Source organism: Macrosteles quadrilineatus, unplaced genomic scaffold (assembly GCF_028750875.1).
Source record: "Macrosteles quadrilineatus isolate MER2022 unplaced genomic scaffold, UCM_ALF_1.0 Scaffold_6__1_contigs__length_79288215, whole genome shotgun sequence".
NCBI classification, from domain to species: Eukaryota; Metazoa; Arthropoda; class Insecta; order Hemiptera; family Cicadellidae; genus Macrosteles; species Macrosteles quadrilineatus.
Window position 1 is genome coordinate 591,164 of NW_026542599.1, and position 27,251 is coordinate 618,414.

The window sequence follows — 27,251 nt, forward strand, 5'->3', positions numbered from 1 at the left end:
TTTTTGAGTCAAAAGTAGGAAAAACCCATTTTTACCCCATAAAACCCCCCAAAAACCCCCATTCCCATGGTCCGATCATGCTGGTTCGCGAACTCGTTCGAATAAACATAGGTTTACACGTTTGTACAAAATTTCATCAAAATCGGATCGTTTTTGCTCGAGTTATCGCGCTAACGGACACATATATAAATCTAATATATAAAATTCTCGTGTCACAGTGTTTGTCTGCAAACTCCTCCGGAACGACTTCACCGATCGTTATGAAATTTGGTGTGTAAATTCTGTAGGTATGCGAATAGGAAGTAAACTATTTCCCGTTTCGAAATTCTTAAAAGGGCTCCGCCCCAGTGGCTCTGGAGTTTCCCATGTTAACCTTATGGGAAATGGAATTAATGAATCTTAACAGCTGTTTCAATTAAACAAGTTGGTTCTGTTCTATGATGTTCAATGGCATTAAAGTTACAAGGATTACCAACAGGGTGCAGCACTATTATTTCTTTTACATTTATGACAACAGCTAATTTGCAACCAAAAGGTGAGTGAGCGTAGCGAACGAACTTCAACCTGGAGGCGAGTGAGCGTAGCGAACGAGCTAACCTAAAGGCAAGTGAGCGCAGCGAACGAGCTCCAACCTAAAGGTGAGTGAGCGTAGCGAACGAGCTCCAACCCAAAGGTGAGTGAGCGTAGCGAACGAACTTCAACCAGGACGTGATTGAGCGATGCGAACGAGATCATCTTGAAAATTAAACGTAACGGTACTTTCTTTCCATCGGTCTGTCTTAGGGGAAACCTATAACTTAGGCGATACGAAGTTCGCGGGGTCAGCTAGTATATATATATATATATATATATATATATGAATTTGAACGGATGGTGTTTTTGGCCTCTAGGGACCTCAAAACGAAAAAAAAATCGGTCCCGGGTCCAGGTCTTACCATGAGTACTACGGTAATAGCTTATTCCCTATATGGGAAATTCGCTAAAAGGGGATAAAAAACTATTGTAATTTGGTGGAAAAAATATTGTTTACAAACAAAAATTAACGAATCAATCCTGATTCAACCGTTTTTTATATGAGAAAATCCAAGTCTTAGAAGGGGAAACAATTTTTGACATATAGAATCACAAATTTGAAGACTTCGTTTCTCCAATAACATTTCTCGAAGTTAAACCATTATATGGAGAATACCAAGATAGAAACATTATTTGTTTACCAACAAAACCACCAACCTTTTTTCTTCCTTGTATAAACCACAACATTGCATTCTTCATTCTCCAAATATCTACGAGGATTCCACCACTTGAGAAGCAGAAAACTCACTGTGCAGACGACGGCGATCATAACGAATTCTCGACGCAAACTCAAAACGTAAACAACTGCGTTCAACGAACCTATCTAGTAGGCATGTTAACGAACATGCAGGAATGTGGATTACGATGGCAGTGAATGCTTCCGGCACTTCCCGAATATTACGACGATATGCAACAGGCAGTGGCGCGGCGAAGACTGACACTGCCACCTGTATAATCTAATCTAATCTGGCTCTCAGGAATTGAGGTGTGAAGACATCCATAGTTCCCGCCTTACAATGCCTGCTTGAGAAACAGATTATTGCGATATAGTTGTAGTAAGCAATGGGATTTGATGGTGAATGGCATATTTGATGCGTAGATCATTTATACATATTTATATGTAAAATTAAAAACCACCACCGGGCACCGCAGCAAACCTGCAGACTAAGAGAATTTACATATTCCTGATCGGGTTTTTCCATTGAAACATTTACTTAAACACGTTAGATTTATCCCATTTTTAAATATCACTAGGTTTAGTGAGTGGTTTGCTGCTACAAGGATGTCATAATATGAGTTTTTATACAAATGTTAGTAGCTTAGTATTAAATTAATAAACTTACCAAATTTTATCAAAAATATTTTCATAAACAAGCAAACTACATCAGTTTTCTTAATACCCGTAAGATTACCATAGAAATTTCAATTTTTTTGTAACTATTACTACAATTTTGCTTAATTTGTTGCTGTAATTTGTGTAAGTGTTTGTTCTTAGCTCTACAAAATTGTTTAGAGAATAATTGCAAAATTTTATGTTAGGCATTTAGTGTCAAGTGTCAAAAATGGGGGAAATCAAGTTTTATCCCTTAAAAGTGAAAACCTTATAAAAACCAAAACCTCTCATATTTGCAATGGGGTTCCTATTTTTAACATTTCTTAAAGACTCGAAGAAAAAAATATTTACAAACCATATCACGACGAAAAAATCAAAACTAAAAAAACACTTAGACTGTATAATTGCGCCGCTTACATGACTGTTGATAAGATTAGCTAACAATAGGAAATTTCGAACAGTACAAACTTAAATCAAGGTGAGCCGTAGATAATGATATCACTGTGTCTTAACAACCCAATAATTACCAAAATGGCCGTCCGAAAATAATAAAACGTAAAATATTAAATTAAAATATCCAGCATTTGCCAGAACTACGGTAAAACAGAGAACTGTGCAGTGTGCAAGTACAGACAAAATACTACTGAGTTAAAATTACTACGTATTTTGTATCATTGGCAACTTATTATGTGCTTTGCAAACGTGTTATGACGTTAGTCAATTTTTTTTGCAATTTGTACCTACTTTAGAAAACTTGTTATAAAGTCAGTTTATATAGAATCACCAACACTACACTACGTGCAAACACTAAGTATTTTTTTGGAGTTGATATTCTCGAAACTTTAAAAGTTGTGTACTGGTACTACATCGTTAGTTTATTTTCAAACTTTTTAATTTTCTCTTAATGTATTTGTTAAAATCCAAAATTACAAATGTTGAAAAAATCCGTTGAATTTCAGTTGACTTTACTCTCTTTGAACAGCCATTAGGTACACCTTGTTTCCTAATTAAGACAGATCCGTAATATTGATGTTAAATTATAACGTTTTTATGAGATTCGATAATTGGATAGTTCGATGCTGCCAATTCTTTCGTAACACTGTTTGCCAAATCAAACTGTCTGGTTCATTATTCATCTTTCATTTATTGTGTTTTTAAATATGTTCCTACAAAATCGCCCCTGAAAAAAGTGACGATGTAAAAATTATATTTATAAGCGGATTTTACAGAGGTGATATATATTTTTTATTTGAAATAAGATATTATGTCCTTACCACCTGCTAAGCTTTAAAACTACATATTAACTTTTACATCATTCTAGTTAAGTAACTTGTGATTTTGACATCAAACCTGTAAGTAAATTTTATTGCTTCTTTTACTGATACCACTTACTATCAGAGTTGCTGATAGCCGCCACGGTGGAGCGGAAGCGCTGCCGCAGCTGCTGATAGAACCACTCTCCTGACTGTAGTCGCACGTCCCTAGAAAATGGGGAAAATATAATCAGAATTGCATTATTCATTAATAGGATGAATGTCCATTACCATTGCCTATCTCATCGCTATAATTATTTTAAATAAAATTGTTCTGTGTTTGCTTGGTAAGGTTTCTGTATTATCCAGACGTCAAAATTTTCATTGAGGCTGTGTTAGACGGTGTTCAATCATACTTTTTTTTTTAAATTGATTTTCGGCTTGGCTTTCATTGCAACGGAAACAGAAACTGCAAAAACCACAGACAATAGAGTAATATCACAGACAATATAATACTTATTGTTCTATTGTATGTATACAGCGTTTTTATAGTCAATGGTTTAAGCAAAATCAATGGCAAGACCATGGATAAAACATTGTTGGCAAGACTAACTCACTCGGGCGGCGACAGCAGGAACTTATGTTATCACTGTACTACGTTACCGACATACTGGGATAGTAACTATCGTATAAGTACTGTCATTGGCTATAATACCTACACCTACAGGTAGGTATATATAGTCAATGGTACTGTATAACCATTGACTATATACCATAACTGACACAGTTGTAAAGTCGGTGTAGGATTAATTTAAATTACATATTGTCTCTTTTTTTCAAATATGTACCTTATAATATTTTTGTGCTTATATTATGTGTGAGGCATAAACTAGCTTATCTTTATAACCATTGCACTGTGGTTACCTAAGCTTGCGACACGACACACACAACCATCGTCTGGTGGTTGTCTTGGTACAGCAGTGACGACACACGGGCAGACGACAGTGGGCGCACTGGAGGCGGCGTCCGTAGCCCAGGGTGAGCACGGAGAGGCGGCGTCCACAGCGGGCGCAGATCTTGGAGGCGGTGGAGGCGGCAGTGGGGGCGGTGCTGTCTGTGAGCACGGCGCGTAGCAAGCTGTGGAGCAGAGAGAGGGTTAAAAGTGTTAGAACACGTAATAACTATGTTTTGATATTACTGTGCTAATCGAGTTACTTGTGAGTGCCGTTGGTTTTCAAGGCTGATAAGGGGAAGTATACTAGCATTGACACAGAGTAGACTTCCTATCCAATTTAAAAATTTTAAGCCAAAAAACCTGGTTCAATCTGTTGAGATGGGTTACCAACTAATGACAATATTCTGTCATGTGATAAATCAATCAGCTGTTGATATGGATTGTAATCAATATTAAACCTAGAACCCTAGTATCTTCTGGTGGTATTGGTAACTGGTAATGGTACTACTGGTTCTTGGTACTAATTCTGGTACTCTCACTGGTACCCTCTGGTGAGGTGATCCTGAACTTCATCTAATTTCTTGGTTTCAATTTTTCACATTGGAAAGTGAAAAGTGCGTCACAGTGGGAAGTCTACTCTGTATATAGTAAATGATACCAGCCTATGTATACACAATCTCAGTCAGTAGAGAAAAAAATAATTGCTAGTAATTATTTCGTAACTCTATAAACACCTAGGTGGGCATTTGAAGCTAAATATGAATGCAAGGTGAGTGGAGAATGGAGTGAGATGATCTATGTAGCTTTACCAGTCTATGTATACACAATCTCAGTCAGTAGAGAAAAAAATAATTGCTAGTAATTAATTCGTAACTCTACGCACACCTAGGTGGGCATTTGAAGCTAATGAATACAAGGTGAGTGGAGAATGGAGTGAGATGATCTATGTAGCTTTGTTACTGACTAAGATCAGCTGTTTCTGCCAGGAAGAACATTTGGGTCCATTTTCGAAACATCAAAATACATCTGACTCCTTTCAAGATGGAATCGGCGACCTTCTGAATGTTGCACTATAAACTAGCTACCCAGCCAGTCGCTATACACGAAATCCCCTCGAAAAGTGCTACCTCCAGATATTTGTTGCAGCTCTATTTTGTAAATCTTTGAGCGAAAAATCGTATGTACTGTAAACCCTCTCTCCAGAGTGTAAAAAAGTGTACAGTTTACTTCAGTGTATGCAAACTTTTCTTGTACAATGGCACCAAAATGTTATTGCATAGGGCTCCCAAAGAAAACTGCACACAAAGCATGCATGGTGGTGATGGCCTGTAATCATCATACGAGGGTTATGTTTATTAGGGCCGTTTTAGCGTAGATTGCGTGTACGCCACAACGAGCTCATCGTCACTTATGTTTATATTTAAGTTTAAAAATTTAAAGTGGTCACCATTTTCAAAATTTAAGTTAAATCAAGATGAAATTTTTTCCTAACTTGGGTCTCTTTTACCTTAACATACTTACCAAGTTTCATAAAGATCAGCTGAAAATATTCAAAGATAAAAAGGTTGGCCGTAGAACGATTGGCACACATTTTTAGCCGATTTGGAATAGCACGACTGGCACAATCATTAGAGGGGATTAAGAAGGGTCAAACTGTAAGGTTCGGAAAGGCACGATTGGCACAACAGACCGGTAAGGAAGTAGTAGGCAGGTAGCCAGTCTGCGGGAAAATGGAAATTGTTTTGTCCCCACAAAGTCCCTGCTGTAGTGCTTATTAGAGTAAGCAATTACTTCATCCATGGTGTAAGTTTGAGCGACAAATCTGCTGCTACGGTCACTGCCCCAGCTGGAGCCAAATAAAACTATACTAACCCAACCTAACTTAACTTAACCTAACCTAACCTAACCTAACCTAACCTAACTTAACCTAACCTAACCTAACTTAACTTAACAACCTAGCCTAACCTAACCTAACCATTTGAAAATGCGCGATATTACCGGCAAATGACTGTAGTAGCAGAGTTGACGGGGAATTTTAAACTTCCCGTTTTCCCTCGTTCGATGGCGTTTACCTGGTCGAGCGGTTGTGCCAATCGTGCCTTTTCCAAGCAGGCGAGTTGACCCTACTTATCCCGCTCAAATGATTGTGCCAATACTGCCATGGGCAGAAGATCCAAAAATGTGTGCCAATCGTCCCGTTCCCAAAAGGGCCCCATGTAAAAAAGTCAAAATGGCGGATATCTGGTTATTACGTCCTCACCTTTTTTGAACACCCTGTATATGGCTTGGTAGTTATTTATTCCATGCTTCAAAGGACGATTCAAGATTCTACCAACACACGCTTGCCAATGTAGGCCCATCTTGTTTAGTTCACCTTGTGTCCATACAAACCGTGACTGCCTCCTAAAGGATTTGTCTCGCTGTTCTTCAGCCATGCTCGTGTTTTGTGAAATATTTCAACATTATAACTAGGTGAGCCAGCAGTTAGAAACCCAGTACTGACACAAAGTACTGTTATGCTCAACGGTTAAACCATTTTGTCTAGATTACACTTCGGTTTGCTCACATATTTGTCTGAAGTGTAAAAGATGTGACATGTTTGTCTTAGATACATACTAAAATTGAATGGTTAAAATAAAATAACAAGCTGCTCTAAGTTGAATGTTTTATTTCATGTGTTGGCAGTTGTTACGTTTTGTCTATGGTAGGCACTGAATATTGTATAGTTTAAATAAATTAATATGGGGAATTACGATGTACATTGATTCAATGAGGGTGGTTTGATTATCAATAGACAAGTAATTTCGTCACTAGCTTTACTAAGCGTTTTACTTTTTAAATTCCGTCAACATGTGACCAGTTCTTTTGTTCAAATGAATATTATTTTATTTTTGACTCGGCTGTTTACAAAACAAACTAATATGTTGTTGTGTTTACTCTTCTTTGTTTACACTTATTTTTATTTATTTGGCAATTGATGCAGTGAAATTGACATAAAGGATGTGTGTGGACGATTCGTTTAATTATGTCAAGACACCGACGTTATACTTATGTGTACTGTGAATTTTATTTAATGTTTTCGTTTTATTTTAGGGAGTTTAAATTCAGACCTACTGGAAATTGTGTATAGTATGAGTAATTGTATTGTGGTGATATTGATTATGGAAGAGGCAGGTATGCGATGGAAGGTGATATCATTGACTAGGCCTATACACTTCTCAATTGATAATTACTCTTTCTACTGTAGGCTGCAATAAAATTTTTCTTTATACGTGTAAACTAGCTGTTCTGAATTATAGGCCTACACAGTTTTAACTGACTACTCCCGTACGTAGGACGGGCTAACACCTCGTTTTTGTTTAATTTGTTTCAGACATTTTCGTCTTTAAAATCTAATTATGCTTACGTTTACACAAATATTTTTTTTATGTAACTGTTATTTTATGTGCTTTTGTAATACCATTGAAAAAAATTACAAAACAAAAAAAAACACACACAGTCTTACTACGTTAGGCCTATCTAACGTCAATGGCATCAGAAAATCTCAAAATCTTTCAATAAACCTTCCTGCAACTGTTGGTTAGCACATTTTTAGTTCAATTATTAATTGTTAGGTTAAGTAAAAATGTGCGAGTTCCCAGCTAGAGTCGACAGATCAACTATTGAATTGGTTGTTATCAGCTGATAAGTTAGCGATTGAAGTAAAACAATTTTACTTATTTTTTTCTCAATATTTAAGCCTCATTTATAAACACTAGTGCTGTAAAGTAAAATAGCTTATTCCCTATATGGGAAATCCGCGAAAACAATGCGGTAAAGTGAATATTTTTAGTACCGAAAACTGAATTTAAAATGCTAACTTTAAAAACGGTTGTAAGTAAATTCACTTTATCGAATTTTTAATTTTTACAGCACTAGTGTGGTAAAGTGACTGACCAATAGGGTTCAAGGATTGAGAGGAAGGCAGTAAAATTGTAAAGTTTCTAACACCAACTTATCAGATGGCAACGACCAATTTAATATTGTAAAATTTTAAATAATATGTGTACAAAAACTTATTATTGATCATCCTTCACTGATAATAATAAAAACATTTTAAAAACATAAATTTTGTTGCTTTTTTTATATTTATAAATAAACTGTTTTAATAACTACAGTATTTCTAAAAAATATACTATTTTGTCTACTTGTATACCAGAAACAGTAGGCCTACTTATGGTAAGAATTCTGCTAGCAGTACCTATTCCCTGAAAAAAGTAACAGAAAGAGTAATGGTATTGAAGTATAACAAATTTAATAAAAAACTTTCGTAGGTAAATTTGTGTAAGCAGCTTATATGATAGTTGCGTAAACTAACACACACACAGGGAGTCAGCCTGTTGTAGTGTGAGACCTGGGACCCCTGAATTGATGAGACTTCACACTAAAATAAATATAAAAAATAATAATAAAAATAATAAAATAAAAATAGAATAAATCAAATAAAATATTAACTATTGATAAATAAAAACTCCCATTGCCCTTCTAGCCAAGTTTGGACAGTAATTATTCCAGGTTATAATAGAGATGTAAAGGCTATAATGCTCCTATAAACAACATGAACTATTATTTTGAGTACTTTTTTACAAATAAACATTCATCTCAGAAAAATAAAAATACACACAACACAGTGGCCAACAACCGTCTGGTTGGCGCACTTAAATGTTAACATTCAGCACATTTTTTAAATAAAAATGAAATAAGAAGTGAGGTGAAGAACTAATGATTTTCACCGAACAAAGCTCGGTCCCCAGGTACTTGTAAAAATCAAATACCCAATTATATTAGTTTCAAACATAAACAATTTATAATGGCTTACACAAAGTTTATTCATTAAAGTAGGATTGGTATACATAGGATCAATTCATGAAACGATAGGAGAATACAATATTAGGCTAGGCATATTAGGAATATAATTTGCAGTTAGCGGAAAGTTTAGGTACAGTCCTAATCATCACTTTTCTTTATGTTTTTTGGGTCGCTGAACACGAATATGAGGTTTGCTGACAGATATTTTGCCCGGAACATTGGTTATTTGGTGAAAAACCTTAAAATTTGGGCACTTTTTTTGGTTTTTCGGGCAAATCTCGGTAAGTATGGGTTTTTGAGAAAATCCTGCTTTGTAAAGTTAAAGATGACAAAATTTACTACAAGTTTCCTATATAATGTTTGTTTCTCCGACGAACCGTTTCGCCACTAGAGCACACTAAAAAAAGGCCAGAACTACAAAAAACTAAAAACATTGCTAAATGCTGCCGTTTTACATTACGTTTCCATGGAAACAACCCATATTACGATAATTTTAACTATTTATTCTTGATAACAAACTGAAACACACTTAAAACTACCCCCGAAGCAGCAAACCTGCAGACTAAGCGAATTTCCATTTCCCTGATTGGATTTACACTAAAATGTCTCCTTAGAAATATCACATTTATTCCCTATTTAAATAAAAGTTTAACGAGTACTTAGGTTTGCTGCAACAGGGAGGGTAAAAAGGTGTTTTTAGTAAAATGTAATAATTTAGTATGAAATGAATGCATTTTCCAAATTTGATCAAAATATGTTCATAAACAAGCAAACTACAACAGTTTATTAGTTGTTCAAAGGTTTATTGCGGACATTTTCCATCACGAATGTTCGTGTGTGTGGAACGGATGTTCATGTGTGAACATTCGTGATGGAAAATGTCCGCAATAAACCTTTGAACAACATTAACTCACCATCACCAACAATGAACTTCAAACAAAGAGTTTATTAGTCTCCATAAGAATAACATGGGCATTTTAAATTTACAGTTTGGAATTTTCTCTGTTAGAAGGACAAGAAGTGTATTAGTTCTTCATCAGAATTCTTAGCGATGCTGATACGTTGAAACAATGTGTTGGGGTTTACGGGTAAGAATTCTCTACTTTCATCGCGTTATTTACCATGGCAAGTGGCTGGACACGGTCTACTCGTCTGAGTTTGACCTTACCAAAGTTAAAAGTTATCTACAGCTCTTTTAATGTATTTCATCCTTTTTTCTCAATCACTATAGCAGTCAACCCTGTGGCCAGCAACATCCCTGTGCTGAGCAAGTAAATGGGGGTTTTGTGGGAACGGGACATGTTCCAGCAGTCAGTCATACATCTTGGCATAGATTTATCAAGTGTGTTTCAGTTCATTATCATGAATAAATAGATCAAATTATCGTAACATGGGTTGTTTCCATGGAAACCCAATGTAAAACCTTTGTAAAACGATAAGGGTTTATTTTCATTTTTGGTTTTGCCCAGCATGATCGGACTATGGGAACAGGGATTTATGGGGGGTTTTATGGGGTAAAAATAACTTTTTCCTATTTTTGACCATATAAACTTAAAATTTAGCGATTTCTTTCCATACCATTTTGTAGAGCTTAAACAAACAAATAGTTTAGTATATTTAAGCGTTGTTATGCGCCTAATGGTTACGGACAAAATTCCAAAAATCTGTAAATTTAAAATGCCCATGTTATTTTTATGGATACTAAGTAAACTGTTGTAGTTTCCTTGTTTATGTTTATGAACATATTTTGATCAAATTTGGAAAATGCATTCATTTCATACTAAATTATTTCCTTTTTAAAAAAAAAACACCTTTTTACCCTCCCTGTTGCAGCAAATCTCGTTAAACATTTATTTAAATAGGGAATAAATGTGATATTTCTAAGGAGACATTTTAGTGTAAATCCAATCAGGGAAATGTAAATTCGCTTAGTCTGCAGGTTTGCTGCGGCGGGGGTATTTTTAAGTGTGTTTCAGTTTGTTATCATGCATAAATAGTTGAAATTATCGTAACATGGGTTGTTTCCATGGAAACGTAATGTAAAACGGCAGCATTTAGCAATGTTTTTAGTTTTTTGTAGTTCTGGCCTTTTTTAGTGTGCTCTAGTGGCGAACCGGTTCGTCGTAGAAACAAACATAATATAGGAAACTTGTAGTAAATTTTGTCATCTTTAACTTTAGAAAGCAGGATTTTCTCAAAAACCCATACTTACCGAGATTTGCCCGAAAAACCAAAAAAAGTGCCCAAATTTTAAGGTTTTTCACAAAATAACCAATGTTCCGGGCAAAATATCTGTCAGCAAACCTCATATTCGTGTTCAGCGACCCAAAAAACATAAAGAAAAGTGATGATTAGGACTGTACCTAAACTTTCTGCTAACTTTCCTAATATGCCTAGACTATATGAAAACGTAAGTAAGCAAACAATATAATTGATACTGATTATAAAAGTAAGATTAAGTCCTGCTTTCAATATACAAATCTTTTTTTCAGCGTATCGTACCCGAACTCATGCATTGAGAGTGTTGACATTTTCATGTTGTTAATGTAACTATTTCTATATTTAAGTCAAAGATAGAAGATGAAACCCAATTTTGTCTATGGTTGTATGTAAAATATAATAATGATCTACATTCAAAACAAGTATCTTTGTTTGACATTCCCTATGGAAAGTGTTTTCATACTTTGAAAGGCTGAGTGTATTATTCATGTATTCTACCACATAGCAATAATAACTGTAGTAATTCGAGTTTGGCAGCTATTAACTATAGACACATGAATTCATAAAAGGCATTTAATTAAACACAACATATATGTTTATGAAAGTTTTATTACAAAGATTGCAAAACACACGTGTAAACATTTAACAATAAAATTAAAAAATATAAAAAGAAACATAAATTATTCTACATTTATATGACACACAACACACAATGAAAATCTTGTATGAGTTATTTTCTTAATATTTTTAAATATTATTGTCGTACAGCAATATATTTTTTACTTACATACTTTGTAATAATTACGGGTATATTTATATAGTATATACAAACATAGTTTCGTACTTATAGTGGATAATGTAAATGGTAACTTTAATGGGTAACATTATCGGATTCATTTGGTAACTATTAATTTCAGAAAAGTAATGTAGTTTTTATTAATCAGATTGAAAAAATCTACAAATGAGACTGAATATAAAATGAATGGAATTGAAAAATGAAATATTGCATAGTAAATGGTTCTTTCATATGTATGAAAAATCTTTGGTTGATAACAAGAATTGAAGTAGGTACATAGTAAAAAAACTTAAGATTAATATTTGTTATTGGTTATTTTACGTGTTGATAATGGATGAAGCATAATAATATGTACTTTCTCTTCCGGAATTTACCTAACTAAGTAAGGCCATTACAGCTATCGTCATTAATTGCCTACTAATTATAATTAACACAGAATGTATTTAAAAACAATTTCATCTTAAATCTGTAAACCTCTTAAACATAATTAATTGTGTGTAGGAAAAAAAGTGTTAAATGTTTGTTGTCAGGGTTCAATTGAAAAAATATAATTTTTTAAGTAATTTGCAATAAAAAGACTTAAACAACCATGCAGTTTTGCAGGTTGATAAAAATGGCGTTACTATAATTTTTAATATTTAAATACATTTTAGTAGTGACGTTATTTAGACATGTAAATTAATTACTTCTACGAAAGTAATATTAAGCAACAGAATCAAAATGTAATAAACATCTTAAACAAATAATATGTTTGGCACTAGCATTACGGCACGCAATTTCTACAAGTAATCTTAAATCCTCAGTAATATCAATTATTTTATTATTAATTTATATTGCATTTATCGATTAGTTAATATTGTTAAAATAATAAAATTGCACTTAGGTATACAATATGTTCTCAATTACATGTAAACATCACAAAAAATTACTTGAAAAACTATAGTATTCTTTTATATTAAGTAAGGTTTAATAGTTTTGCAATAACGTGGAAAGTACAATATTGTATTGAATCAAGTCAAACTAACAATTCAATTTAATCCACTTCTTACAAAATCTTGAATGTAAACTATGCTTGTTACTATTGCAATAATAATGTGAATACTGGAATAATACAGTATTTAAAATCTCTTTAAATAGCACTTATTGAAAAAAGATAACTTACCAATTATTTCAAATTTCTTAATTTAAAATGAAAATCAGACTTTACAAGATGATTTGGTTCTGCAATTAAAATTATTCGACTCGACGCTAGTAACATAAATTCATGCACATTACAAAAATACAGACCTTTGGATACTGAGATTTTGCACTTAACACTGATTTACCCTCAAACATTTGATTTCACAATTCAACAGTCCTTCAGAAACACAATACTTGAAGGCACAAAGACAATTCCGGTTCCAATGAAGCGGCTAAAAAAGAAAACACGACACCGGAAACACTTCACAACAATACGTGCGCACTTTGCATTCTAAATCAGTTATTGTTCAGCTTCTAGCATAACTCCTCTTCTGCATTTACCAAAATCTAATCTTCACTTGGTGCCTACAGCCGCTGAAAACCTTTTGGAAAAATATTTTTACCTCTTGGTTTTAATTTTCAAGAGTTTTTAACACTCATTGGGTTATCTTACTGTGTCCAATTGCCTCTTGAAATTTCCTAGGCACCATGAAATTTCCTTCCGCCAAAAAGGGTATACAGCTGTATTTTGAAATGTCCAAAATTTCCCTAGACATTTAATTTAATATGTCTAAAATATTGATCACGATTTGCCAAAATCTCCTTTACTTCTCATATTTTGATTAGTTTCACCCTTTGTTCATGATTACCCTAGCTTCCTTGTACTTCAAATTTAATTCCCTTCGTATTTTACTCATCGTCCCAAATTTCCCCTACCATCCAATTTTTCCTCCGTTCCATCCACATCCTTCTCCACTTTCGTCCCTCTACTTCGCACCTCTTTCGCTGTTCAGTATTCTCAAATTCCCCTCCATTCCCGCACTCGTTCCCCATTTCCCCACACGTGTTGTCACTGTTGACTCACTGTTCAGCATTTCCCTCTTCCTCCTCCGCATTGGCATTCCCCTCCGTAGCCACCTTCACTATGACAGCCTCCACGCAGCAGACTATGAACAACACTGCGAAGAGTCCGAGGTTCCCCTGCGAAGCCTGGTCACCGGCCTCGTAGGAAGCGGTGATGTAGGAGGCGGAGAATGTCCACAACATCGCGGACCTAGGACGGCGGTGACGAGGGTGGCATCTCCCCGGGTGTAGGTTGCCGACTGGAGGTTCGTAGTACTTTCACCGTAAGGCTTCCACTGACGACGACTTGCGCAACGTTACATAACGTTGTATAATACAGTAGGGCAGGGGGCCGGTGCGATGGCCTACTTGGTTGAATAACCGCCAGGTTTGGGTTTGGGTAATTGTTTGAATTATGAACACACACAATTTATTATCGAGCAAATATTTTATTGTTTACATTTCGTAATATTTTTCCACGAGTAAATCTGGGACATATTGGAGAGGGAACGTTTATTGATTGCAAAAAAACGTATTTGTATTTGGCGTGTCATAATTTTATGTCAATCGTTTCTCTCCAAAGAAATATATATTATATGTACAATATATAATATATATTGTATACTGTATTGTATTTTGTATATTGTATATTGCCTATATTTGACTATTACAAACACAAAATTAAACGTTAGAGGAAATTTTAATCTATGAACTTTTAGGGAGACATTTCCAGTGATAAAATGGGACTTAGGCCCAGCATAGGCCTGTCAACCATGGGATCGGACCATGGGAACGGAGTTTTATGGGGAGTTTTATGTGGTAAAAGATAGTTTTTCTAAATTTTGACCCTCAAAACACAACATTTCCCAATTTCTCTCTTAACCTTTTTAAAGAGCTTGAAAACAAATAATTTAGTATATCAAAGTGTTTTTGTACGGTTATTTGTAACGGAGAAAATTAAAAAAATGTTAAATTTAAAATTCCCATGTAATTTTTATGGAGAATATTGTAAAATGTTGTAGTTGGCTTGTTTGTGAATATATTTTGAGCAAAATTGGCAAATTTATTTATTTTTTACTAAGCTATTAATATTTTACAAAAAAAAACACACTTTATTGGTTTCCTTGTAGCAGCAAGCATAGGTACTTGTTAATCCTAATGTTATTTAAATAGATTTAATTGAAAATCAATTAAAGACAAATGGATATTCGCTTAGTCGGCAGGTTTGCTGCGGCGGGGGTATTTTTTTTTATTTCGTGATAAAAATGTAGGCCTACTAAAATCTAATGAGAGGTTTTTGCAGGATACGTTAATTAGTGATTTGGTAGAAATAAGTCAATCTGGTCATAACGTTTTGGGATTAACTTGGGAATAAAAATCAACTTTAAGATGTTAATGTTTTCCTATGAAGGAATAAAATACGTACAGTATCGAGAAAATCCTTCAAACGGTATTATTAAAGGATGTAAATACATACATTTGCCAAATTTGATCAAAACGTACCCATAAACCAGCAAACTACGACAGTTTTCTTCTTCTCCAATATAATGGCATAGGAATTTTAAATGTGCAGTATTTTCAATATATGAATCTTGTTTTTATTACCTCTAGGAACATCACGATGAAAAACCACCTACGGTATAGCTTCTTCCCTACATGGAAATTCTGTAAAAGAGGCCTAGATAAATATAACAGAAACGTGAATTACAAGTATCTACACCTGGTACATAAGTATAACATGTCTAAAACTAACAAATTTTAATGTATAATTGATACTCGTTTGAGCCATCGACAGGGTGAAAGTGAAGTGAAAATGCTGCATACAATTCGGTTTTTTTTTATTTCCCTTAACTGTAAGGAAAACTTACTGTGAACTATCGCTAATAGCATACAAGTTTACGGCCCAAACAATTTAATATTGTATCAAACTGAAAAATAAATGGTATCAGCAATCTAATACTTTCTCCCATTAGCTTGTCAACAACCTTTATCATGGGTAAGCGATGATAGTAACTATGATATTTAATAGGTAAAATCACAAAAGTTTCATTAACTATTTAACAGTAATTTTAACAGGAATGAAGGGATGCACTATTTCGTTTAGAAATATAAGGACCATAACAGAAGAATTTCAATCAGAATCGGGGTTTTTTAAAATCTATTTTTCCGTTTTTAAATGGGGTTTTATGGCAAAATAACATAAGTTACAATAACTTTTGAACCATCATTTTTCATCAACGGGGGGTTGCACTATCTTGTTTGGAAAAATAAGGCTTATCACATACTAATTTCAATTTAAGCCGGTTTCTTTCGAAAATACGATTTTATCTTATTTCATGAAAATAATTAAATTATTTACCAGATGTATTATATGTAGAATTCGTAGATGTTGTAGCACACTATACGTAAGGATAAATCTAAAAGGCCTAAGAGACCAAAATTGGCAACAGCTGGTTTATATAGATGTGTACTTCAGTAAGCAAAGAGAACGTAAAATTTTGGGGGTTGTTTCCATCCCAAACAACCTCTTAGTAAAACTTCGAAAGAACTCGTAGTATTTTTAATACTCTCCTCCTCCTGTATTGCCTCTGCAAGATTGGCTAATGACTTGCTAATCTGTTATGAGGAAGTCTGTAATCGCAGTTGGATTAATTTGCCTTATCTCGTAGTCTCTAGTCAAAACATAAACACGCCTTGGCCACTAAATACCTTTAACGCATTATTAATTGGCAAGGATGTTTACAGGATCCAACTAGGAAACGCATTAATCACGTTATCGTGGGTAAATTACAAAATGTCTATAAATAGGAAAACGAAAACAAATTAATGTTGTTAAATGATGAGATAAGTGATTATTTCATGTGGATAAAAAGTGGTGTAGTTTACAATGGTTTGTATGCATTCAATTGCAGATAACCCTATTGGGTCTGATAATAATTGGAGTGTCCAATCGAAATCCACCACTTACAATATTTTTTGTATATTTGCCGTCTTGTGAGTAACAGTATAAGCGTAAATATATGTTTTAAGTGTTATAAGACGTTTCTTTTATTTACTTTCCGTAAATTTAATAACACGTACAATGCTGATCAAGAAGTTATTTGATAACACGTAAACAAAGAAACTCCTTTTGCCGGCAACTCACCCTACCTGGCTTGGGGTTGGCGCAACTAAGGAACATTTTTTGGGACCCTTTGAGGGCTTGGCGCAATTAAAGAACTCTTTGGTGCAATTAAGAAACTCTTTTGGCGCAATTAGGGAACTCTTTGGTTCAATTAATGAGCTCTTTGGCGCAATTAATAAATTCGTTGGCGCAATTAAGGAGCTCTTTGGCGCAATTAAAGACCTCTTTGGCGCAATTAAGGAGCTCTTTGGTGCAATTAAGTAACTCTTTGGTGCAATTAAGGAACTCTTTGGCGCAATCGAGGAGCTCTTTGGCGCAATTAAGGATCTCTTTGGCGCAATTGATGCACGACCACTCTCCAATCTCTCAGACTAAGGATCCACAGTGGTCATCTGTGGTCAAACAACGTCACGCTTTCATAACATAACGTCATAACGTCACATAGTCTCACTTCAATGACGCCGATACTTGTCCCGTCCACCGTGGAAACTACACAGTCAATTGCGATATTTGTTTAGTTATGGAGAGAAGCCGTAGCTAGAACCGTTTATTTTCCTCCAGGAAAAGGAAGAGTTTTTGTTTTGGAGGAGTTTTAGTGTTTCGTACAATTATAGTTTATAGACACATAAAACGTGCAATAACTTGCAATAATTGAAGTGTGAAATGTTTAGTTGACACTGTCGTTGGCTCGCACTTCTAAAATATCAAAATTGGAAATACAGTGGAACCTCGATAAGAAGACACTTGATAACAAGTGTCTTTTTGAAATCCCCTTGAATTTATTTTACCCCAAATCACATGTTACAGTATTGCAAACCTCAATAAGGAGTCAACCTTGATAACAAGTCTAATTTAATAATCCCCATGAGAGTCTTGTCTTGTTATCAAGGTTCTACTGTATGTTATTTTTATAATTGACGTGGAAATTTACATTGGATTTATTTAACAGTAAAGATCTCCTTTCTGTTCGGCTTGCTTAAAATGTGGGTATTTCAACAAACTCTACAGTGGCTCAATTTGACGCATCAACTGTTTAGAAATTTAACATAGGAATGGACGAGAGCTCGCCCCGTGGTCAAAAACTTGACCAAAAGTATGTATTGTGCAAACTTCTCTATTTTAACCCCACGCTGTAAATAAAACATGTGCTTAGAATTTCTGCCATTACCTTCTTTTGGTACAACGCGCGTGTAAATCGGTCCAGTAGTATGGTCAGGCTGTCGTAAGCTTTAAAAATTTGTCCCATGTTAAATCTCCTAAAGAAAAGTCTCCATAAGTATTTTTGTATAATATGTTCCTAGAGGTCGCCCCGTGGTTGAAACCCCAACCAAAAATATGTAATGTACAGACTTCTCTATTTTCCCCACACACTGTAAATAAAACATGTGATTGGAATATCTTCAATTTGTTTTGATTTTCTGTTTATATTTTGTTGTTATTTCGTCATCACCATGGCAACCCATAAGACCCATGTTATTTTTTTAAAGATTTCAAATTAATTTTTCGTGCTTATTTGTGAGCCTAATTCAATTTATAAATAGATTCTGCACATCTACAGGTAAATATCTTTCATTTGGTACCAACCACGTGTAATTCGTTCCAGTGGTATGGTCAGGCTGGCTGTCATAAGTTTTGCAAAAGTTTTTCAGTATATAAGATTGTCTAAATTCTATGGTCAATACTGCGACGGGGGTGTCTACCAGAGTACAATATTCATTAGGATAGATAGAATGTAGATAAACAATAGACAATCCAAGCATAGATTCCAGCTAACAAGTTGACCTTGAACAGCTGATCAGTTGTTGACATTGACAACAGCTGACAACATCGGACCAATGACCAATCACCATATCCGGTGCGTTCCCGCCACTTCCGGTCAACAGGATAAACTTTCTCGGTCGACTTCAGTCAGTACTTCAGTCCAGTGTTCAGTATTGTATTTTTGAGCCTCAGTCCAGTAGGGTTTCAGCTCTCTGGATTGGAACGTCACGAAGAAAGAATGAAAGAAAGAAGAGTCTGAGCGATATGGCGTCTGGGCGTCTGGGCATAGCTGTATCCATTGACTTTAATGCTATATCACTATTTTTTATGCTTGATAAAAGAGTTATGTGTTACTTAGGTTACATGAGTTGCTAGATAAGTGAGATGTATCATATTACATTTGTTCTTGCTTTTTAAACATACTTCCTTGATAAAAGAGTTATGTGTTACTTAGGTTACATGAGTTGCTAGATAAGTGAGATGTATCATATTACATTTGTTCTTGCTTTTTAAACATACTTCCTAAAACACCATAATACTTTTTAAAACCTTTGTGTTGGTCTTATGGTATGTTAAGTTTTTATTACTGTGCTCATCAAGTATCAACGACAATTGACAACTTTAACAGATAAAATATAGACGAAAAATGATTCGGATAAACTACATTGACCAACAACTGATCTCAGATATACTTATTATTTTTCCCGAGCAAAGCTCGGTCACCAGGTACACTATGCGACACCGACACTCCATGCGTATTTTGGGCAAAAACTGAGTGAATAATTGTTGAAATTTGCTATGTAGGTATCCACGGAAACCCATAGTATCTTCAAGATTATTTTTGTCGAAATTTTGGGTTTTATGGAAAATTTACCATGAAAACTCATAAAACAACGGAAAATCGGATTGTCACAAAACGGCTGATTAGAAGTTAACGAATTTGTTTAGAACAATCTGATCAGAATTTAGTATTTTATGGCCCTTTTGCTCTAAAAACTATACAACTTCCAATGCTGTTAACATTTTAGGTTCAAAGGTTTTAGCAACATTTGTGATTTCACCTATAACACACCTTAGGTACTCGCACCGCTTATCGATTATGAAGGATTGTTGCTAATGAGCGAAAGTGTACGTCAGTTTGCTGATAACATTTATCTTTTTATAAAACTTTTGTTTACAATATTCTTGTTTTTTTTTAATTGAAGTGCTTTGTTCAGAGAATGTCCGTTAATATATGAATCAACATTTTTTCACAATCCTCCCGTCCTTTATTATTTTGACAGTTCTCGACACCTACGATAAACTACCAAGGGGGGGGGTGGCCTTCCATGCCGCAGGTCTCAACACAGTTTGCTATTCACAAGTGTATGAATGTTGTTCTTTCACATACAGAAATACATATTCGTCAAAGCTGTAAACACATGCTAATGCGGACGTGATTTGAAATGTAATTTTGTGGAGCGACAACATTGGGTGCTGAAGCAAATAGAGAGAAGCTACGACTGTAAGTTGTTAGAAGAGTACATTTGATTAGAGGAGAATAATTTAATTGATTAAATATAGTACGTGATAATTGTTCTTCCGCCATTGATGTTATCACCAAACTCGATTAATTAATTGTGCCCACTTTCATACACTCCCTTCTAGCGAATTTCCCATATAGGGAATAAGCTATTACCTTAGTACTCATGGTAAGACCTGGACCCGGGACCGATTTAATTTTTCGTTTTGAGCTCCCTAGAGGCCAAAAACACAATCCGTTCAAATTCATATATATTATATGTGTCCGTTAGCGTGATAACTCGAGCAAAAATGATCCGATTTTTATGAAATTTGGTACAAACATGTAAACCTACGTTTATTCGAACGAGCTTGCGAACCAGCATGATCGGACAATGGGAACGGGGGTTTATTGGGGTAAAAATGGGATTTTCCCATTTTTGACCCTGAAAACAAAAATTTTTGTAATTTCTTCCTAAACCATTTTGTAGTGCTTAAAAAAAGAAATAATTAAGTATATTGAAGCGCTGTTGTATTTGTATGCCTAACGGTCACGGAGAAAATTCAAAAATAGTGTAATTAAAAATTCCTATGTTATTCTTATAGAGAAAATGAAAACTGTTGTAGTTTACTTGTTTATGGATATATTGATACAATTTGGATTTTTTTTTTTAATTTCATCCTATACTATTAACGTATGGTAAAAACCCCCTTTTTATCTTCCCCGTAGCAGCAAACCTAAGCACTCATTAAATTTAATGTTATTTAAATTGGGAATAAATATGTCTTATTTATGGAAATATTTTAGTAAAAATGTAATCAGGCAAGTTGAAATTCGCTTAGTCTGCAGGTTTGCTGTGGCGGGGGTATTTTATTATTCAGGTAAAGGAGAGAAAATAAATCAAGCTTTCTAGGGGAGAGCCATTGTAAAGAATGTAACTGTGTGATTAAATTTGTAAAGGTCGCTTGAAGTTCTTCAACTCAAACTGTATCTAATTGGGCTAGATCATGTCATGTAACGGGAAAAATTAAATCACGATTGTTATATTTTAATTTTTTAACGTTATAAAATGAAAAGTTGAGACATTTTTATTGTATAATATTCGTTTAATGAATGAATGAATGAATGATTGAATGATGAATGAATGATTGATATTTATTGGCACAAAACGTACAGAATTACAGGATGTATGTACAGGTGCTTCGTCATAAATAAAATTGTCCTTATAGAAGTCGTCTCTTTCCTTCTAGGTTAAATACATTTTGAATTAGGTGGGCTAATGTAACTAAAAAGTAAAACACGAATTTCGAGGAAACGTTGAACACATAATTTTCAAACCTTCAGTTATTGTTCCAATCTGGACGATAAACCTACTTCCATAGCTTTAGGAGTGACAAAGATTGCAATGAAGATTTCCACAATCATTCTTACTCATTTAAACGCCCCGGACTCCCGCCCTGCCGATGTCCCGGATGTTGCAAGGGTCATCAGGAAATAATCAGCTGATTGTAGCAACAATGAAGAAGACTCACGGCCACAGATGGAAGTGTATTAGACGAGAGTGGAAGTCACGCCTAGTGAAGTAGGACTGGATAATAACATTCCTTCGTCGACCGCTATACAGATGGCTGTGGCAGAGCAGAGTTGTAGAGGAAAAGACGCTACAGTAGGAGAAGTGATGAAAATAAAATTGGAAGTCGACAATTTAAATATGAGATTTAAGAAACAAAGGATATTTGAAACGATACTGGTTGCTGATTGGTTATAGTGCTCACCTAGTAGTCAAAATCTCACCCCGAGGAAAATATTTTAATAGGCTAGTGGTTTTAAAACATTTCTTATCAACTACATAAGACATTTCATAACCAGAATAGGAAAAGCTCTACAAGAACACTTTAACTACACTAATTTGTCAAAAACGAATCTCAAATCTCAAAACCATAAAAACTTTGGAAAAGTTTCTGTTTTGATATTCGATTGGCGTTTTGAAATTAAACAGTTTGGAACTGTTGAAATTTTTTTGCGCCATTATTATTGTTTGTGTCGCCGTTTACACACAAGCTGGTAGCAATGAAGCCAAAAGACCACCACTGATGACCCACTTTGTACAACGAGCTGTTACCTATTCTTTATAACTGCTTCCTATAAATTGAATGGAGTAAAATAGTCACGTAGGCAATCCCTACGTGATATTGCCTATGCGAGTTCAGGACATCTCTTTCAAAGATGCATTAATAGACCAGGCTGTAGTAGTAGACCTGGGAAAATCAAAATTTCGCCTCGGATTTCATAGCGTTGTCGAGAGTAAGAACAAGAACTATCGAGGGCTTGCTAATTGAGCCATTTGTGATAGAGAGAGTTACAAGCATAAACAAAATATCAAATTGACGTTAGGTACTCGTATGATAAAGTATTTGTATTGATAATTAAACGTTTTCCTGAGTTGTTATAGTCTATTTGTTTACTATTGTGTTCGCTCCGCTCAATTGGTGGACCTGAGACCGCACACTAAGTAGAATGTGCTCATTTTAGTAAAATATAAGTACTAGCAATGAACACCATTTTAAACTCAATACTATAGCACCTTCAACAAATCATAAACGAGTAAGACATTGTCGTACTTTCAATACAAGTACTGTTCTGAAAGTGAAACATGAAGCCGAATGTACTTGAGGGCAGTTCGAGATGGACAGCCGAAGACAATTCTCCCCGATCTCCCAACAGGGTCCTCTAGCTCGTGATCGTGGACCGATCCCTACCATTGACCTAGCTGATAACTGATAACTCTCTAAACGCTCCGAGTCCTGCCATAGAAACTACAGTCATCTAGGGTGAAAAGGTGATTCTTGTCCAAAAGTTGTTGAGCGACTTGTGGTGAGGTATGTTCTTATAACTCTTAGTTGATGGATTTTGGATAAATATTCAAAAAGAAATCTAGAGGTGGTTTCCCCGAGTTTTCTATTAGAAATAGATAGTTACGTAGGTCAAATCTCTTCTATGTAATATAGATTGAGACTAGTCCATAGTATTATAATTTGATTTGGAAGTTTGGCCAAAATCTACTAACAGAGATCAATTGGAATGTTTGTCTCATTTTCTTGGTATAGACAAAAATTAAACATACTTTATTGTAGATTTTCGTTTTTAAGGACCACCTGAATCCAATTTTTCAAGCGTTTTGAGGTGTGTGGAAGTTTGTACCAATTCTTTTTAGTTGTTTCACCCAAACTAAAAAACTATCTATCTATATATTAATAGGCAAGCATGTTTCTTTAAAACCTTTTTTCGCAGCTCGTGTGCATCATACCGAAAATCTATGCATACCGTCAGAAAGCTATCTTCCTGTAGGTGTGCAGAATCCCTTTATAAATTAAAATATTCTCAAAGATAAGCACAAAAATGAGTTAAAAATTTTGAAATAAAATATCATGGATCTTATGGGTTGCCATGCTGGTGACGAAATAACAACGAAATATAAACAGAAAATCAAAACAAATGGAAGAAACTCCAATCACATGTTTTATTTACAGTGTGGGGTGAAAATAGAGAAGTGAGTACATTACATATTTTTGGTCGAGTTTCGACCACTGGACGACCTCTCGTTTTATTTAAATAATAAGATGGGATGTTATTTCATTAACAATTACCTTACGAAAATTTACACGGTTAAAATACACTAAATTAATAGAGAAACATTTACTAGATATTGGACATGTTGCGTCGAAACAGCTTCAGATTTGACGAAAACGTGAGAAAAGTCGTGAATTGGATCGAAATAAATAAAAGTTTAGTTACCCTAAATATACCTGGTAAACATAAATAATTTATTCTGAATTGTTTAAAACATTACGGAAAGTAAATAATAGATACGTCTAATATCACTTAAAACATATATTTACGCTTATACTGTTAACTAGCAAGACGTTAAATATACATAGAAGATGGTAAGTGGTGATCGATTTCGATTGGACACTCCAAGCATCAGACCCAATAGGCAAATTACGCCATTCATAGGGTCTGATGATGATTGGAGTGTCCAATAGAAATCGATCACCACCGACTAGTGAGTTATAAGCGTAAACATATGTTTTAAATGTAAATTTAATAACACATACAATACTGATAAAGAAGTTATTTAAATTATTCTCAACGACCTTACATTGTAATTAGCGTTATATTACAAGTTTCTTTGCAAGTTCCCAACGGACAAACTGAGGACATTGTTAGTAGGATCATTGAAGTCAATGACTGATTGCAGAGGACACCGGAAATGTGACGTCACGCCACACCTTGTGACTGTTCTACTTCCGGAACCGGCGGCGGTAGCAGTGGTGCCACTGCCATGCTGATAGTTCTACTCTACTAACTAGGCTACATAGCATATGGCATGACTGCTGCAACGGTAGATTGAATGGGGTAGCCCATGAAAACGAATAGGACTACGGTACAGATATAAACGGTTAATACTGAACAACAATGACTTATACTCCTTCCGCAGCAAACCCAGACTATAAGGAGTTCCATTCACCTGATTGGATATTTACTAAAATATTACCAAGCATGGAATATTAATCCTATACTCAAACACGAAGTATGTTTGTTTTTGTGTTAGAAAAATTGATCTCGGAATCCAGCGGAAGGATTTCGATCAAAGTTTGGAATCAGGGACTTGTTTGTAGGCCTAAAAACTTGATTTGTAAAAGTCACTATTCCTCAGGTCATCTCATATTTCGGTAATATACAACGCATTTGAAATTTTACCATTGCTAGGTGGAGAAGGATTTGCGAAGATTGAGAGCAAGGAAGATTCGGATAACAGGGAGAGATGGAGGCAACTTGTTGGCGAGGCCAAATACCACCTAGGGTATCCATGGCAATGGGAGTAAGTAAATAAGCAGCCATGCTTGTTTTACAAAATAACAAGGAAAACGTAAATAAAATAATTTTAGTATAAAAGCAGACGATCCACAGTATTATTACAAATTACAAAATACAGTAAAAAAGGAAAAACTTCAGTTGTTACTATTGGGCAAAGATTACCAAGATTACTCGATATTTGGTCAAATATTTCAAGGGGTAGGGGCGATGAACATTCTGTACTATTAGCACTTTAACTTGAGTATAAATATGTTTATCTCAATCCAATAACGAGTGTATTAAAACTCGGGACAAAATACGCTTCAAAATGGATGGGATGAAATTAAAACAGGATTTCACCAAGTATGTCTCACCGATACAAAAACCTAGAAATATCAGTAAACAAGTTATTAAAATAAATTCATCAACTTTCCCTATTAGATTTTGTAAAAACATTGTGTATACTTTGGTAGCTGATAGGATATACAGTTCATCTAGTAATTTTGGCTACCAGTTAATTACAGAGGAAAATCTGCAGCTTTTTGATATTTTGAAGCTTACCCAGCTGCTCTTAATTAGCTTCTGATAAATGGGCATAACTAAATAAACAGCCTATCTAAAACCACACAAAAAACCTCAACCAATTCTACCCTCATCTTTCACTCATCTTTCACTCATCTAGCATCATTCTGTCCATTCCTCGATGTAATGATTAATGATGCATGCGAAAGTAATTTAAATCCCTTCGCAATCCGGTCTCGTTAGTTGTACAGTAATTAGGCAATCGCAGCCGGGTGTTGGGATTCAAACGTCACTCGCAAAGACTAAGAGACAAGACAGTATGAGAAAGGCGGAATGTACAGTGAAACGTGAAAGTTGAAAACAATGGAAGAGAATTGCATGCGGACTGGCGGTGCTACAACTAGGCTACATAGCATTGTAACAGCTAGGCTACATAGCACTGTAACAGCTAGGCTACATAGCACTGTAACAGCTAGGCTACATGGCACTGTAACAGCTAGGCTACATGGCACTGTAACAGCTAGGCTACATAGCACTGTAACAGCTAGGCTACATGGCACTGTAACAGCTAGGCTACATAGCACTGTAACAGCTAGGCTACATGGCACTGTAACAGCTAGGCTACATGGTATAGTGGGACTGACGATGCTACAACTAGGCTACATAGCATTGTAACAGCTAGGCTACATAGCACTGTAACAGCTAGGCTACATGGCACTGTAACAGCTAGGCTACATAGCACTGTAACAGCTAGGCTACATGGCACTGTAACAGCTGGGCTATATAGCACTGTAACAGCTAGGCTACATAGCACTGTAACAGCTAGGCTACATAGCACTGTAACAGCACGAGCTATATGGTATAGTGGCGCTGACGATGCTACAACTAGGCTACATAGCATTGTAACATCTAGGCTACATAGCACTGTAACAGCACGGGCTACATGGTATAGTGGGGCTGACGATGCTACAACTAGGCTACATAGCATTGTAACATCTAGTCTACATATCACTGTAACAGCACGAGCTACATGGTATAGTGGGGCTGACGATGCTACAACTAGGCTACATAGCATTGTAACATCTAGGCTACATAGCACTGTAACAGCACGAGCTACATGGTATAGTGGGGCTGACGATGCTACAACTAGGCTACATAGAACTGTAGCCACTCGAACAAACTTTTGAGCGCTCAGGTTACTACGTCATAGTGATGTCAGCTTTGCCCAGGGGGTAAAATTCCGGCGACCCCGTTTCTTAACTGCTACAAGGGGCGGCCCTCTTTGACCGTATGCATATAATTGAGTAGGCTAGGTTAGGTTAGTTTTTAAGGGCCTTAGGATGACACGTAAACAAAGACATTCCTTCTGCCGGTAACTGACCCCTATCTGCCTTGGGCGCCGGCTTGGGCTTGGGCTTGGCACAACTAAGAAACATATTTTGGGGCCCTTTGAGAACCCGGCGCAATTAAGGAACTCTTTTGCGCA

The 27,251-nt window shown here is 35.4% G+C and overlaps 1 protein-coding gene across 2 annotated transcripts in view; it reads right to left on the minus strand.

Annotated features, from left to right (window-relative positions):
• Nucleotides 1–27,251, minus strand: part of LOC128996119 (uncharacterized) — a 109,451-nt gene that overhangs the window by 37,995 nt on the left and 44,205 nt on the right. For both annotated transcript variants that reach the window (XM_054421232.1, XM_054421231.1), the window contains exons 3-4: nt 4,084–4,296; nt 3,299–3,387 (exon numbers count right to left, since the gene is read on the minus strand). In XM_054421232.1, coding sequence (XP_054277207.1) covers nt 3,299–3,387; nt 4,084–4,296 — 302 coding nt within the window. The remainder of the gene's footprint in view (nt 1–3,298; nt 3,388–4,083; nt 4,297–27,251) is intronic.